The sequence below is a fragment of the Lepisosteus platostomus genome, chromosome 3 (genome assembly GCF_059453375.1).
Source record: "Lepisosteus platostomus isolate fLepPlt1 chromosome 3, fLepPlt1.hap1, whole genome shotgun sequence".
In the NCBI taxonomy this organism is placed as follows: Eukaryota; Metazoa; Chordata; class Actinopteri; order Semionotiformes; family Lepisosteidae; genus Lepisosteus; species Lepisosteus platostomus.
Genome location: NC_142613.1, coordinates 43182931 through 43198437, shown reverse-complemented (window position 1 = coordinate 43198437; position 15507 = coordinate 43182931). Strand labels below are relative to the sequence as shown.

The 15507-nt window shown below is 32.6% G+C and overlaps 1 protein-coding gene across 1 annotated transcript in view; it reads left to right on the top strand.

The window, feature by feature from the left end:
• Positions 1–8794, top strand: part of ptchd4 (patched domain containing 4) — a 53235-nt gene extending 44441 nt beyond the window's left edge. Inside the window, exon 3 of the mRNA XM_088625674.1 lies at positions 2689–8794. Within this exon, the coding sequence (XP_088481800.1) occupies positions 2689–4322 (1634 nt within the window). The 3' untranslated portion in view covers positions 4323–8794. The remainder of the gene's footprint in view (positions 1–2688) is intronic.
• The last annotated feature ends 6713 nt before the right edge of the window (positions 8795–15507 follow it).

The following is a 15507-nucleotide window of genomic DNA, read 5'->3' as shown; positions in this document are numbered from 1 at the left end:
TAGAAACCTGTAGGTTACTGTATACCACCAATATAATTTCTGCTTGTAGCGTCTTTTTATTCAGTTCTTTAGCTTCTACATGATTTTTTATTTGAGGTCCTATCCATACCACCCATTGTTTCCTGCCTGTTTTCTGAAAGAAAATACTTTTTTTCTCTAGTCATCCTTCCATAGATGTTTTTCAGTTAGGCCAGGTTATAATTACTTAGCAATGAAGTGGCCTTAAATTATTGCTGATATAATAAGAGAATTAAGGTTATTTGGTTTAAGTTTAGTGTTGGCATATTTACCTGGTCTGACTGCAACAGTATGAGCTCAGTGTTCTGTAGTTGAATTACTCCTTGAGTACTCTATACAGTGTGACAATCCATTGAGTGTGTCATAATGGGATCTTTAAAATAGAGTGGGTCCAGACCAGCAGACACACTAAACACACAGCTGCAAGGCTCAAAAACACACAGTGCAGAGAAAAAGAAAATATACCACAACCAAACAAAAACAAAAGCCTAAGCTCCCTCTTGAGTTCCTGACTAACTTCCTTTCAAAGTCCCTATCCATCACAGGCCTTCTTTCTCTGGTGGGTGCAGCACACAAAGGGTCTGCCTTCTGTATTCCAGAATTCAGATATTATTCCAACTGACACCTGCTACAACTGGTCTAGGTTTCTAGGGAACGTTTTCTAGGGAACGTGGCCCAGACAGAGCTGCACTCTCACAACATGCAGTACAGTGCCTTGCAAAAGTATTCAGATCCTCTGATGGTATCGCATTTTGTGTAATTGAATAACAAATAAATAATAAATGTTATAGTTGATGTACACTGAATGTTGACGTTAGAAAATCATTTTTGCAATGCCTGAGTAAATGATCAATCTTCTCTACCACGTCAGATCAATTCAGACATATATATATATATTAAATTGTTGTTGGGTAGCTATGCAGTTTTTTGTGTTGTATCAATAAATGTATCAAGAAAATCTGTGTGCAGCATATGTTTATTTTGTTTGGTTGTTTCAAGACCTGTGTAACTTGCTGTTCCAAATTATAATTGTTTTAGTAAATTAAAAACTCTTGTATCATTAAATTATTTTTAAACTATAAATTAATTTAGGTTTCTTACAGCAAAGGATTTGAATGCTTATGTAATCCTGAGTTTTCCATTTTTCTTTCGGATTAATCAACAATTTACTTCTTTCTTCTTGGTTTTGGATTGAATATGTGAACTAAGTTGTGCATATAACAAATATTACTTGCTCGTTCAAAGTGCCATGACTGCAAGCATTAAAGCAACAAAATGGAGAACTGTGCAAGGGGTATACATACTTTTCCAAGGCACTATATTATTCTCGATTATATTGGTGTCCCACTGGTTCATGTACAATCTGATCCACTTTTTTCCCAGGTGGACCAGTAAAATTTTAATTAATTAACTTTTTTAATTAAATGACACTAATTGATTGAAGTTATATTTAGAAAGTTGTCTAATAAAAGTGAAAGACAAAAATCAATTTGTTTTCCATCTAATATATGTAAATCTATAAAAGTTAATTAACATTTTCTAAATATTGCCAATAAGGATTTCTGTTCCAGATAGGAAGACTGCTTACACCATGAGCTACAATTTTCATTACTGTAAGAGTAGAAAAATGAGTATAGGCAGCAGCTATTGAAACAGGTCAAAGCTGCAGTCCACTCTGCTCTTTCTCTGGTATTTCCCTGAGGCATTGTTTTTGTGTAAATTATTATGAAGTGTAAATAACCAGAGGGGAAAGAAGAAGCTCTCCAACTCAATTGATTTCTGTTCAGTCATTCAGATATTTGCAATATGAAGTTGTCTCCAAAATATGTGAGCCTTCCCAACAGTTAAATAAATACAATGAGCAACATGATAATAAAGCAAAATGCAAATAATGTATGCACTATATTATCAGCAATGAATTGTAATATATGTTCTTAGGTGGTATTTTGTACACATCATTACAATCAGGAAAAGATCACAGAAAATCTGACTCTCAAAGCTGAAATGTCCGGTTGTTTAAATATGACTGCTGACTGGGTAGTAGCATTTCAAACCAATAATCCAACCATCCATTTCTAAACTCTTATATCCAGTACAGGGTCGCTGGGGGAACCAGAACCTAATCCGGCAAGCAATGGGCATAAGGTGGAAAACACCCTGGATAGGACAACAGTACATTGCAAGGCACACACAGACACAAACATGCACAAACTCACACCAAGGCCATTTTTTACAGACGTCATTTAACCTACCAGCATGTCTTTTAATTTTGGGAGCAGACTGGAGCATCGTGAGGAAATTCACATGAATACGGAAAGAACATAAAATCTCCATGCTGATAGCACCTAAACTGCACCTAGGGCCCCAGTGCTCCAAGGCAGCAAAGCTACTGAAATTACTGCACCACTATGCCAACCCAAAACCATAACCTTTCATTGAAAATTGATCGTCTCCATTTTGTCCTTGCAGTTACACTTACATTAATTTTACAATCCATGTAATTCATGTTCATATACACTGTAGAGTGAAATGGGAATTTGTTTTACATATATTAATAGATGCAGTCATCCTTTGGATTATATCATGTATTGCCTTCATCTTTTCCTTCTGCAAGAAAAGTAATTCGAAATTATAATTAAGTAATTATAACATTTTTTGTTGTTGTTTCAGGACATGGAACAAAAGGCGTTTTTGAACTTCTTGCTGGTTGGAGAAGGACAAGGGAAAACCTGCCCTTCAAAGAAAGAGTAGCAGATGCCTTTGCTGATGTGATGGTGTGCTACACCATGACCAGTTCCCTGTACATCATTACCTTTGGAATGGGAGCCAGCCCCTTCACCAACATTGAATCTGTGAAAATATTCTGCCAGAACATGTGTGTTACAATTCTTGTGAACTACTTTTATGTCTTTTCTTTTTACGGCTCCTGCCTGGTTTTTGCAGGTCAGCTGGAGCAAAACCGGTATCACAGTGTATTCTGCTGTAAAATACCTTCTGCAGAGTACCTAGAGAAGCAACCCACCTGGTTCAAGACCATGATGAGTGACGGGCATGACATTTCCACTCATCATGACAGCATTCCTTATCAAAATCACTTCATTCAGCACTTTCTGCGAGAACACTACACGGAATGGATTACAAATACTTATGTCAAGCCTTTTGTTGTGATATTATACCTGATTTATGCATCATTTTCATTTATGGGATGTTTACAAATTAGTGATGGGTCAAACATCATTAACCTTTTAGCTAGTGATTCACCAAGCGTCTCCTATGCTCTTACACAGCAAAAATATTTCAGCAACTACAGTCCTGTGATTGGGTTCTATATTTATGAGCCAATAGAATATTGGAATACCACTGTTCAAGATCATCTGAAGACTTTAGGTCAGGGGTTTAATAAAATATCTTGGATTGATCATTACTTTCAGTATTTAAAAGTTGTTAACATCAGCGCATCAACCAAAAATGACTTCATAACTGTCCTGCAGAGTTCATTCTTAAGGAAACCACAATTTCAACATTTTAAGGACGACATTATTTTTTCCAAAACAGTGAATGAGGTTGATATCATTGCATCCAGGATGTACATGGTAGCCAGAACCACAGAGAAAACAAGAGAGGAGGTTTTGGAATTGTTGGAGAGACTGAGGCCACTTTCTCTCATCAATAGCATCAAATTTATAGTGTTTAACCCTACCTTTGTGTTTATGGACCGATACAGTTCCTCTGTCATTTCCCCAATCCTGACCTCTGGATTTAGTGTCTTGATTGTTTTAATTTTGACATTCTTCTTAGTGATTCACCCTCTTGGTAACTTTTGGTTGATACTGACAGTAACCTCAGTAGAGCTGGGAGTTCTTGGCTTAATGACATTATGGAATGTAGACATGGACAGCATATCTATTCTGTGCCTTATTTACACTTTGAATTTTGCAATGGATCACTGTGCACCCCATCTTTATACTTTTGTATTAGCCACTGAGCACACAAGAACTCAGTGCATAAAGATCTCATTAGAGGAGCATGGATCAGCCATTTTGCAAAATACATGTTGTTTTCTCATTGGTTTGATGCCCTTAGTGTTTGTGCCTTCAAACTTGACCTTTACGCTGTTTAAATGTTCTCTTCTTACTGCCGGTTGCACAGTTCTACACTGCTTTGTCATATTACCTGTTTTTTTAACATTTTTTCCTCCATCCAAAAAGAGACATAAGAAAAAGAAACGTGCAAAGAGAAAGGAAAGGGAAGAGATTGAATGCATTGAAGTCCGAGATAACCCTGACCATGTAACCAATGTTTGACGTATTGTGGTTGAAGAACAAGTGGAAAACAATAGAGCATATCACATTCAAAACTGGGGTTAAAATGCAGCACTTCACAGGGTTTATGAGCAATAGTGTTGCCCTTTTCTATGTTATAATGACCAATTCACAAAACAAACATATAGTATTTAATAAGTCAATTCTCATAATCCACCAGTGTTTCAACTTTAGGAATAGAACAGTCTTGCGACAGAGGTGAAAAGTAATTATTTGACTCATCATAAACAACACAAATACCTGGTGTAATATTTTTCTCCACTTAATACCTTTAAAGCTGTTGGGTTTTAATTATTTTCTTTCTCCTATCATAGCCTAAGAGAACTTCTTTAAGAAATGTCATTCCACAGTTGTACTGTACGTATATAAAAGTAATAATCCAAGTATATAAAGTAAAAGTGAATCATATATAACATACACAGTGTACTGGGCTTGAAAAAAGGAACTGTAGTAAGAGGGAAAAAAACATGATATACACCTTAACTGATGATACATTAGCAGAATGCATTTTATGGTTAATGGTCCATTTATTTTTTTGTTATTTTAGCATGTGTATAAGAATCTTATGATGTTGTTTTTTAATCCTTCTTTGACACAATTGTATTAGAAGTATTGTAGCATAATGCATTTCCTTTGCCTTAATGCATTTCATTAGTTGAACTAGGGTTTGTAGACTACTGATAAGATCTAACAGAAAAATCATTTTAAAAATGCAATGATACTGAGCTTCAACTAATCTTTTTGGTTTGTTTAAACTGCTTAATCCATAATCCATCAGTGAAGATGATCCCAAACATCTCATATTGTATTACTTAATTGCCTCAACAGAAATATGAGTGCCAGATTAGACTATTGTGAAAGCTTGAAACCTATGGAAGATAAAGGCAGTAGTTATATAACAATATAACCAAGACAGGAGGCTTGAAATTTGTGCAATCAGTGGGGTGCTTGGACATTAGCACAGTGAACTCTGTGTGTGTTTTTATGTTCTGCAATAGAAATGAATTCATATGGTTTTCAATAGACTCATGAATGATGAACAACATTGCAATGTACTGTACAAGACCTACATTGAACAAATTTATCATTACACTCTACAGGTGTTCTAAAATACCAAATTATCTTCATTCAATGTAAATTGAACTACAAGGTCTGTCATAACATTCTTTTAGGATTGAAAAAGAAAACAAAAATGGCATATTTAATATTAAAAAATAAGTTAAACTTAAAAATAAACATGATGTGTCATATACTATATAAATTAAGTTTAAATTAAAACCTACATTATTTTTATCTCATGATTATTATTAGAAACAGATGTGAGTAGAATAACTACAACATCTGTCACTGGCAGATGATTATCATCTGTAATTTGTATTTCTAATAGATGCCGGATTTCATTTGTTTATAACAGGAAAGCATGACAGATATTTTACTATTAATATGAGAAAACTAATATATCCCCAAATTGACTATGAATGCATGGCACTATGTAAGATGTGTGCATGAATCTCTTTAGTGCAAGTAGTCATTTTAGCTAATAGAAATATTTTCTTTCTCCATTTTTAATGGATACTCTACAGGTGAGCATTTGACATAAGCATCTATTGTAATTTTTTGTACAGAAAGTATACAAAAGTATTTAACATTTACAAGCCAACAGCAGAGGAAATATTACTTTAAAACATGTAAATTAATTGTATATGACTTTATAATTTTTTCTAAGAAATTGTATTTTATACTTAAATTCCTACTTGTAAAGCAATAAAGTAAAATTTTGAAAATTCAGAAGGAGTAGGCCTGTAATAACACATGAAAGATTAAGACTTCTAAATTGGCATGTATTATTGCACACCATAATGAAAATTAATTAAAAGTAGAAATATACTGTAGTTGGTGTTTAGAATTAGAGTTTTGGACATTTTAAAAAATATATCAACATCTGGTTTTAATATTGATGTTCAAACTCTTCCTACTGTGCATAACACTTTCTCTTAGGGTATCATTAAAGCATTGTTCAGTTATACACATGATGTTTTTATCATCATCATAATATTTTAAAAAGACAAAGCAGACACTATTTATATAGAACATTTTCAAAACTAGAATTCATGTTTGACAAAGAAAAGGACCATGAGGTTTAAAGCTATTCTGCCAAGCTTTTTTTACGTTAAAAAGTTCTTTCAAATTTGACCTGGAAATAGATACTCCAATTTTCAGTAACAAGTAGTTGATTAAAGTATATAAATGTATTAGTTCTGGTGGGTAGCTGGGTCAGCATGCGTAGGCTGCAGAGGAACAAGTAATAGGTTTTTCCATGCTGAAAAGAGGAGAAAACACAACGCTTCGGCTGTGAAGCCTTAGGCTCCTATAGGTTCCTATAAATATATTAAACTTCTACAAGCAAAAAAGAGAAAATATAAAAACAAAACCTGACAGGATCAAATTACACTTTATAAACATCAATGTTTTCCAGTAAACTACCAGGCGCAGTTTATCACACTTCAAAAAATATATATTTTTTATTTTTATAGTTTGATACATTTTACATATTCAGATCTATTTGGTGTTTAAATATAATCATATTTCCCTTTAAATTCCATCATCTCATCATGTTAATTAGAATGTGACTAAACTACTTAATGGACAAATGACTACACACTGTAAGGGAAACACTGCAAGGGAAATAATGATCTGTTTGTGCCTCTAGATTTCCTTTCCAAACTATTACATACCTGTAAATTATACTACAATGTGACCATTTGTAATTATTACCTATTTTGAATTGACTAAAAAAATGATTTATGAAGTTCTGCTATTAGACTTAAGAATGTCATCCTGCATTATATTATTTAAATTCAGAAACTATTCTGATGTCAGAATGTTTTGCATTTCATCCAGTTGAATTTATACTAATCAGTCTACATCTTTAAAAACAGTAATGAAATGCATATTAACCTTTTATGACCAGAACAATCTGAATGGTTCAGTTAATCAAAAAAAAACTATATATTTATTCATTCAGCATCAGAAATGTTGACACTATAGTGGTAATGAGGAAAAAAGACAAAAAAACTTTAATGATCTTGGGCATAAAAAAGTCTCAACTTTTACCTTTATTTTAAACATTTAAGAAAAGAAAAAAATGGGTGGTCCCATTCTGATAATAAATATGTTTATTTTAAATAGCTATCTACTAAAAGTGCTGTGAAAATTTGGTACGCATAACATGCAGTCAAGCAAAATGCAAAACAAAATGAAAACATTAAACATCTACCTCATTTTACTGTTCTACAAGTCATCACAATTCTGAGACATTTTGAGAAAGATAATGCTTGAAAATGGAAGCAGGTGTACATATACAGTATATTGTACAGTAGTTCAGGTGGGTAGCTGCGTCAGCATGTGTAGGCTGCAAAGGAACAAGTAATATGTTTATTCCATGCTGAAAAGAGAAGAAAGAAAACACAAGGTTTCGGCTGAGGGGCCTTCTTCAGGTGTGAGGAATTGTACCATATTGTACAGAATGTGCATGCATACAATGTTGGGAGGCTTACATCTTCCGTTACAAAACATAGAAATACATAATACATTTCGAAATATAATCTCTACACTACTCAAAGCAAGTGGCATAATTAGATTCCTTTTTGGATTACTTCAGGTATCATATTTCTGCTTGGTGGTACACAAACAAGCAAAGAAATAGAAACATCCTAATGTTGACCCTTGGAAAATGTAGTATGTTCTTTGGCTTCATACTCGTTTATGCCTTAGCATTAATCTTGTAACCACGTGAATACTGGGATGCACTAATGTAAAGTACTAAATATGTTAAAACAAATCCTTAAAATAATTTGGTTGGCAGCCTCGCACAACATAAAGCTACTAAGGCAATCTTATGTATTGATGATATTCTCAATGTGGAAATACAGAATTTACCCATTTCATTCAGGATGTTTATTTCTTTTTTGTGTGACTTGAGACCCCAATTTTTAAAAGAGAGATTACAGCAAATCTGAGTTTAATTATTTTATTTTTTCTTTTGGTAATAGGATACTCTGAGATGCAATGGCAGCTTCATATTTATGAGGTGTATTATAAAAATATTCTTGTGATGTGACTTGAAAACGTTTTGTAGCCTTATTTTGAATCTCAGTGATTTCCGGAGTTCTTTAAACAGAACCCGTGTAGTAATAATGGGAACTGGCGGGAGTGATGCCACCCATTGTACAACATGTAATTATTTAAGTCATTTTACCTGTTATACACTAAACTTACAGTACTTTTGAGTTTTGTTTCAACATCATTTATTGTGGCATATTTTAAGTACTGAAATATACACATTTTACTGATGTGATTTAAAAAAAAAGTTTATTTACTGTGATGAACTGTTGACTCTCTTTATGTTCAAAGATTAGACCACCGTCACTGAGTGGGCTTTTTGGCTTTACACTGGGAAGCATTTTATACTGCTTTTTAACATATTATCATAAGTCAGTACCGGTACGTGATGTCTGATTATTTGTAATTATATATTTACAAAATAACTCCTTAAATTCATAGTTTATACCTAGAATGAGCTTCATAAATTGTATTACGTTTCAAGTGAATACACGTCTGAAATTTATAATATAGGTACTTGCTTGCGCTTTTTGTCACCTTGACAATGAAACAATTACAGCAGTACTGTTGGAAATTGAGTTAGAATTTGAATTAAGTTAGAAGTTAGATTGAATTAGAATCTGTATAACACTTCTGTGTCATTTTGGAATGGAAGTGTTAAAGACATGGCATTTGATTACACTTAACAACAGTTCAAGTTAAGTAGTGAAAAAAATAAAATAGCAAATAAATTTAGGAATAAATATAGGAAATTGAATTCCTTTACCTTGAAATGGCCTCTTATTTAGACAAGCAGCCAAATCGTGAACATTACAGAAGTTTGCTTCCTGATCAATTCTCAGAGTACTGACCATTGTTGCTCTGTATTGTAATCTTATGACTAATATGAGTGCAATGCACTAAACCTTTCAATAGGTGCTTCACATAATCTCAAAAAAAGATTTTGAAGACATATTCTCTATATTATAGATGATAAGATTTAAGTATCAATAAGAGTCATTCTAAATTTTTGTGAATCTGAATATGACGACACTATTACCTGTACTATTACTTGTTTATCATGCACCTATTTATGGTTTCTGGATTTTTTTTATTTGTATTACCACAAAAAGTGCATTTTAAAATACCATCTTGGGAAAATAATTTCAAAAGTAAGTTATCGTGAAAGACCATTCAGTACATTCCGATTTGTTAGAGTAGAGAGTAGAATAGCTTATTGCCATATGTACAAAATAGATATGTAGTAATGAAACCAAAAAAACTCCAAAACATTTTAGACCATGCAAAAAGTGCGTAGTGCAGATGTGTATTAAGGCACTGCAGTTAGCTGTTGAGGATGCATACTGCAGTGGGATAGACGCTGTTCTTTAGTCTAGTGGTCCTTGCTTTAATAGTGGTCCAGTGATTAGTGATTGTTAGTGATTTCACAATGAATACAAAAGATTGGAATAAGGCAGGAATAAGAATTCAAGGTACCTTCTCATCGATGAAAACTTATATTAATTAGATCACCACTATTTGTTCTGTTGAAATAGAATAATGTAATATTATTATGAAAAGACAGGGTTTATAAAATTATATGATGTAATCAAATCAATAAAATAAGGTCTTGACACCAGTTTCCTATGCAAGTGAATTCTAATTATTGATAATAATTTTACCCCTGTAGTCATAAAAAATAAGCGTTATACAGTTTGTGATTTCTATATTCTCCAGAACAGCGTAATAATGGAATAATAATAAGTCAGTGATCTTAATAAAGACAGAAAAATACAATAAATAACACCAAATACACTGTAAAAAGAGTCATAGCTATACAATAAATTTAAATATTTATAAGTCTGTGAGTTAGTTCCAGAGAACTAACTGCTTTCTACATATAAATACTCAGAACTGTATCCTTATAATCTAATCACAAAACACCTTCAAAAGGTTTCAACAAAATTATCCTGTTCAGAACTAAATCCCCTTAAAAAATAAGTAGTAACCAACTTCCTTATTTTAATCAAACAATTGATCACTATCACAGGAGCAATGCTTTAGCCTTTGGATTCCACAGTATAGGAAACAGGAATTTAATCAATAAGAAGAATAAATAAGACACCAAACTCCTTTTAAAAGAGTACAGTTTTCTTCCAGTTTTACCTGAATAGAATCCGTCTTCCAGTCTGATGAAAGATGAAAACTATTTCATGGTAAAATGTGCTCCTCTACCTCCGATGATGATTCCTTCTTTGTCTTCCTTCATTTTGTGCTTCCCCCTTTTCCTGCTTTATGCTTACTGTACTATGGTATCCTGCTAAGGCGTCTACTTCATCTATGACCCATCCCTATGGAGTTGGATAGATGACCTCATAAGGAAAAGTTCTGGTCACTGTTTTTTGTTAAATAATTATGTTCTAATATGGATGATTTAATAATTAAACAGTGAATGAGTTTAGGCTGAGTTGCTGATTAGTATCAGTTTGATCTTATGTATCACATTTTTTTGCTTCAAAAACCAAGGACAGTAAAATGTATAGAACTTATGGAATCAGGACGTACTGCTGGGAAGTACAAAATCTTATCTAGCCCTCAAACAGCAGAAATATGCAGTTCTAAATGGAAAACAGTGCTTGCTCTGCATATCCTTGCAGTCTTTTTATTTTAATCACTAATACAAGCCATGGAATCAGGGTGAAGGCTTTTTTGAGTTTGAGTGACAAGAGGGACTCTGGAATCCAAGAGAATTTCTCAGCCTCTGAATAAGAAATCTTGTTTACCATGCTTTCATGAGTTAGGAGTACTGTAGCAGGACCTTTTCCTCACCCAGTGCAGTACACAGGCTACAAAAATCAAACAGCTCTGTAGCATAGCTTGTTAAAAACCTAAAAAAGGAAGCAACAGTATGTAAATTATACTGTAGTACTAGGATTCAGTTTTAAATATAGCTGTATCAGCAAATAATTTGCTGATGTAATTAAAATAATTTTTTGTGTACCATTATAATTAGTAATTTTAGTCTGGTACTGCACATCTGCCAGTAAAGGCATCTTCTGCATTTTATAAAATGCTGATTATTTGCAGAATTACAGTAGGCACAAGTCTCATCCTGCTTCTAGCATATTTCATTGACTGATGCACTGTAACAACTGTCATGAATATGAGCAAGATGGGCAAAATTAAACTGACAATTTGTTTTTTTATGTCTTTTTATGCTCACCTTGTGGTAATATTTCCTTAATCCATCCGTGACTTAACTGTGCACTGTCACTTTATATTCTTCTCATCATCGGCAATTCAGCATGATTTCAGCTACTGCAGGTGGTTAATTCAATAAGCTGTGCACATGCTCCTGAACTAGGAATGCCTCAGCTAGGTTATATAACTTATCTGCAGTGCTGTGTTTTTTTTTGCGTTAGTCCATCCAGGGTTTCCCCAGAAAAGGGAAGGCTGGCATGTTTTATTAATGCAATGACATTTGTAAATTGCCTCTACTCTGAATGTTCTGGTTGGACTGAAGAAAAGGCTGTTACATTTTTATACCTTTTAACATAATTATGTGTAGTGGACAAGTAGAATTGTAAGCAAGATTCTAAATAGATTTTTATTAATAGAGAATCAGGAATTTATATCCTTGTCTTCTTTGCCAAATGGAACATGAGAAGAACAAAATATAAATCTCAGCAGTGATGTGCCTTAAAAATGAAGGCACTGTTTTTAATACCATGCTACCTTGAACTGTGCAAATAATACACATTACTTCATTAATTTAAACTAGCTAAAGGTATGTACGCTTTGAAAAAATGATAAAAACTGCTCTTAAAGAAATTAAATAACTCATCTAAAGTCTTCCGTTAATAAAGTTCTTCAGGTTTATTATATACAATATATATCACAAATGTGCAAAGACTGCAGCACAAATCTAAAACCGTAAAAGGCTCAAGTATTAAGATGCTCATGCATATGCACACATTTAGCTGTGTATTATGAAGTATTTACTTCTTGATCATCTTAGATCAATATTGTAGTAAAAGAACACTAAATAAAAAACAGACACTATTGAAATAAAATATCATAGTGAATTAGTAACTTATTAAGGAATGTTTAAGTAAGCATTTTATTAGAAGTATGCTTTTGAATGCTTTAACAATTTTCAATGTAAAACATTTTATACAGCCTGCAATGATAAAGCTATAAACATGTCTAAGTGCTTTTTATATTGAAACATGGATTTTTTATTAAAAATGTTGTTTCTATAAACCAAGTTTGATTGCTTTTTTGTACGAGATGTATATTCTCTTTTTTTTCTGTCTAGTACTGTATGGCATGTCAATTTCACTCTTCACATTCCTCCTCAGGCCAGTTTTTTGTTTCCAACCCGTGACCCTAAAGGAGATGTTTTCAATCCACCAGCTGCTTGTCATAACTTACTGCTCTTTCATATAACAGATTAGACAAATTGACTCTTTTCTCATACTGTATTCCACTGGAGTGCACAAACTGTGTCTCTCTGTAGCTTGAATTCAGTGTGATTTAGCTAATGTTGTGATTTATTTTTATTATTGTTTCCGGTATTTTATTAATTTTGTGGAATTGTCTAATATTGACTGCAAGCTGTTTGCAAATGTTTGAACATTTTGTGTTTGAACAGTACTGCCTGTTTCTTCAAAAAATATAGAAATTTGTCCAGGTGGAAATGTGATTATTTTTTAAATCAACCCCTTTTTCTGTTTTGTAAAATAGAACAGGAGCACCTGCAAGCAAACATTTTGAATTGTATCAGTCTTTAATAACAAGCAGTCTTTCCATCCAATTCAGATACCAATGTGAAAGACAACAAATTGGAAATTCTCTGCTCACATTTCTACATTAAATGGAGTTTTTAATTAGAAATTCAGGAGGGAAATCAGATATTAATATTACCCAATTCCACTGTCCTAAGTATATGTAAAGTACATACAGTATAGCCTCCTGAACTTCCATTTGTGTATCTCTCTCACACCCCTCCTAACAACCTATCTTCATCCTTGTAGCAACTCCTAAGCTCATTCCTCATGAAAATGAGGGGGGTTTCAGTCAGCCTCATCTTTGCTGTTAGTTGCTTTCCTCAAGGAGTGTCAGATCCCCTTAACTGCTATCTCTTATCCAGAATCCTAAGGTTTTCAGCACTTACAGCTGTATGACCTTCAGACTGGCCCTCCTTAGAACAATTTCCTTGAACATTAATTTTTTCTAATTTGACTGCAAATATTTTGCAAAAAAAACTGGCTTTCTGATATTTATCTATGTAAATGAAGGCCTTTGAGTCATACTGTACATTATTTTAAAATAATATATTTATATTAGAGCAAACTAGTCCACAACACAAATGTAATATTGGTATTATAAATTATAGGTAGTAAAGAAGCCTATTAGCAACATGGGAAAAATGTTTGCATATATTGCCTATAAACACAATAATGACTGCATTTAAAAGAAACAACATTGTGTTTAAATAAGATAACATTATGTCTAAATGCAAAAATGATCATTAGATGCTGTATCTCGTAATAATGCAATATTATCTCATTTAAATGCAATTTTTTTCCCTGTGGTGCTACAGTAACTGGTCTTTTATAAATGTTTAATATTTTTAAATGTTTTAAAGTTGTACATATAGACACTGCACAGAATGATTTTCAGTCAATAATAATAGGAACAGAATTTAATTAAATCAGAAATAAACTCTCTAAAATTGAGGTATAAAACTTAAATATTCATTTATTTCAATTTATTTGCACAGGACTTTGAATGCCAGCACATTTTTGATTGTTGTCCCTTTTGTGATATTTCCCATTAATATCTTTTAAGAAACATTAAATCTCAAATCATAATTGTTCTTATATGCATACCAAATGGTATATGAATTTTCTAGGATATATGGAATTGCCTACAAATATGGAAATATACTAAAACTTTCTTACAGAATAAACAGTATGAATCATAAGGGTTAAGCATTTGGTGAAGAATTTGGAAATACACATAATCTGAAAGAAATCAATGTGAATTTGGAAAGAATTAATCATTGGTTAATTGGTTTTTCATAAGAATGTGAATATTCCAGTTAGCACTACTTCAAAGTAGTGTACAGTATTACATTCAACAAACAAATATGCCTATTTGATAATGATAATAAAAATAAGAAAAATGGGGTATTGCTAAGTTATACAGTATGTGCTGGCATTCAGTGGCCTCTGCAAAAATGAACAATTATTTGTGATGTATCTATGTATGAATCTAAATCCACTCTCCTTAAACATATAGAGTAAAATCAATCAACAGAAATCTTCTGTTTCCAAACATGACTACAAATGTTTTCAGTGGAAGTGAATTTTCTGTCTCATCTAGATGAATAATAGACATTTTGCTTCAATTAAATTTGTAAGATGTTTTCAAAAATACAATGCCTTCTAACATCTGGGTATTGCAGATTATTCTGTAGTAGATTGTTCCTGCAGCACCTAGAAGTAACAACTAAAAAACAGGTGAGACTATAAGTAAAACTATTTTAATTAAAGATAATCCAAAAATATTATTTAAAAAAATAATTTATTTATCTTTCAAGATGCATAACATTTCATTATTAAACCTGTATAGTAAAATAAATGAAAAATCCAAGTATGATGTGTAAATACAGTTAGGCAGAAACTCTTTTCACTCCAAATCTCATAAGACTAAAATATAAGGTTTTGGAGATTAAACATCTAAACTATTTTAACTAGTTCTGTTTTTCCATTAGCATTCCATTTGTGTATTGCTGCTATTCACTGAATCCATTCTAAAATGTCAAGTCATAAAACATGCATGGAAAGTTGTATCTTAAATATGTGGTATAAGGGTCTCTAGTGTCTGTAGTTATTATCAAAACCCAATAAACATCCTTACTTGAAAGCAGCTGAAAAAACATTAATAAAACTCATACACTGCACACTTCATTAAATATACCATATAGAAGAAAAGTCAAAACCCCATAAATGTAAATGGAGCATAGAAAACTGCAATGCAGTACACAAACACATGGTAG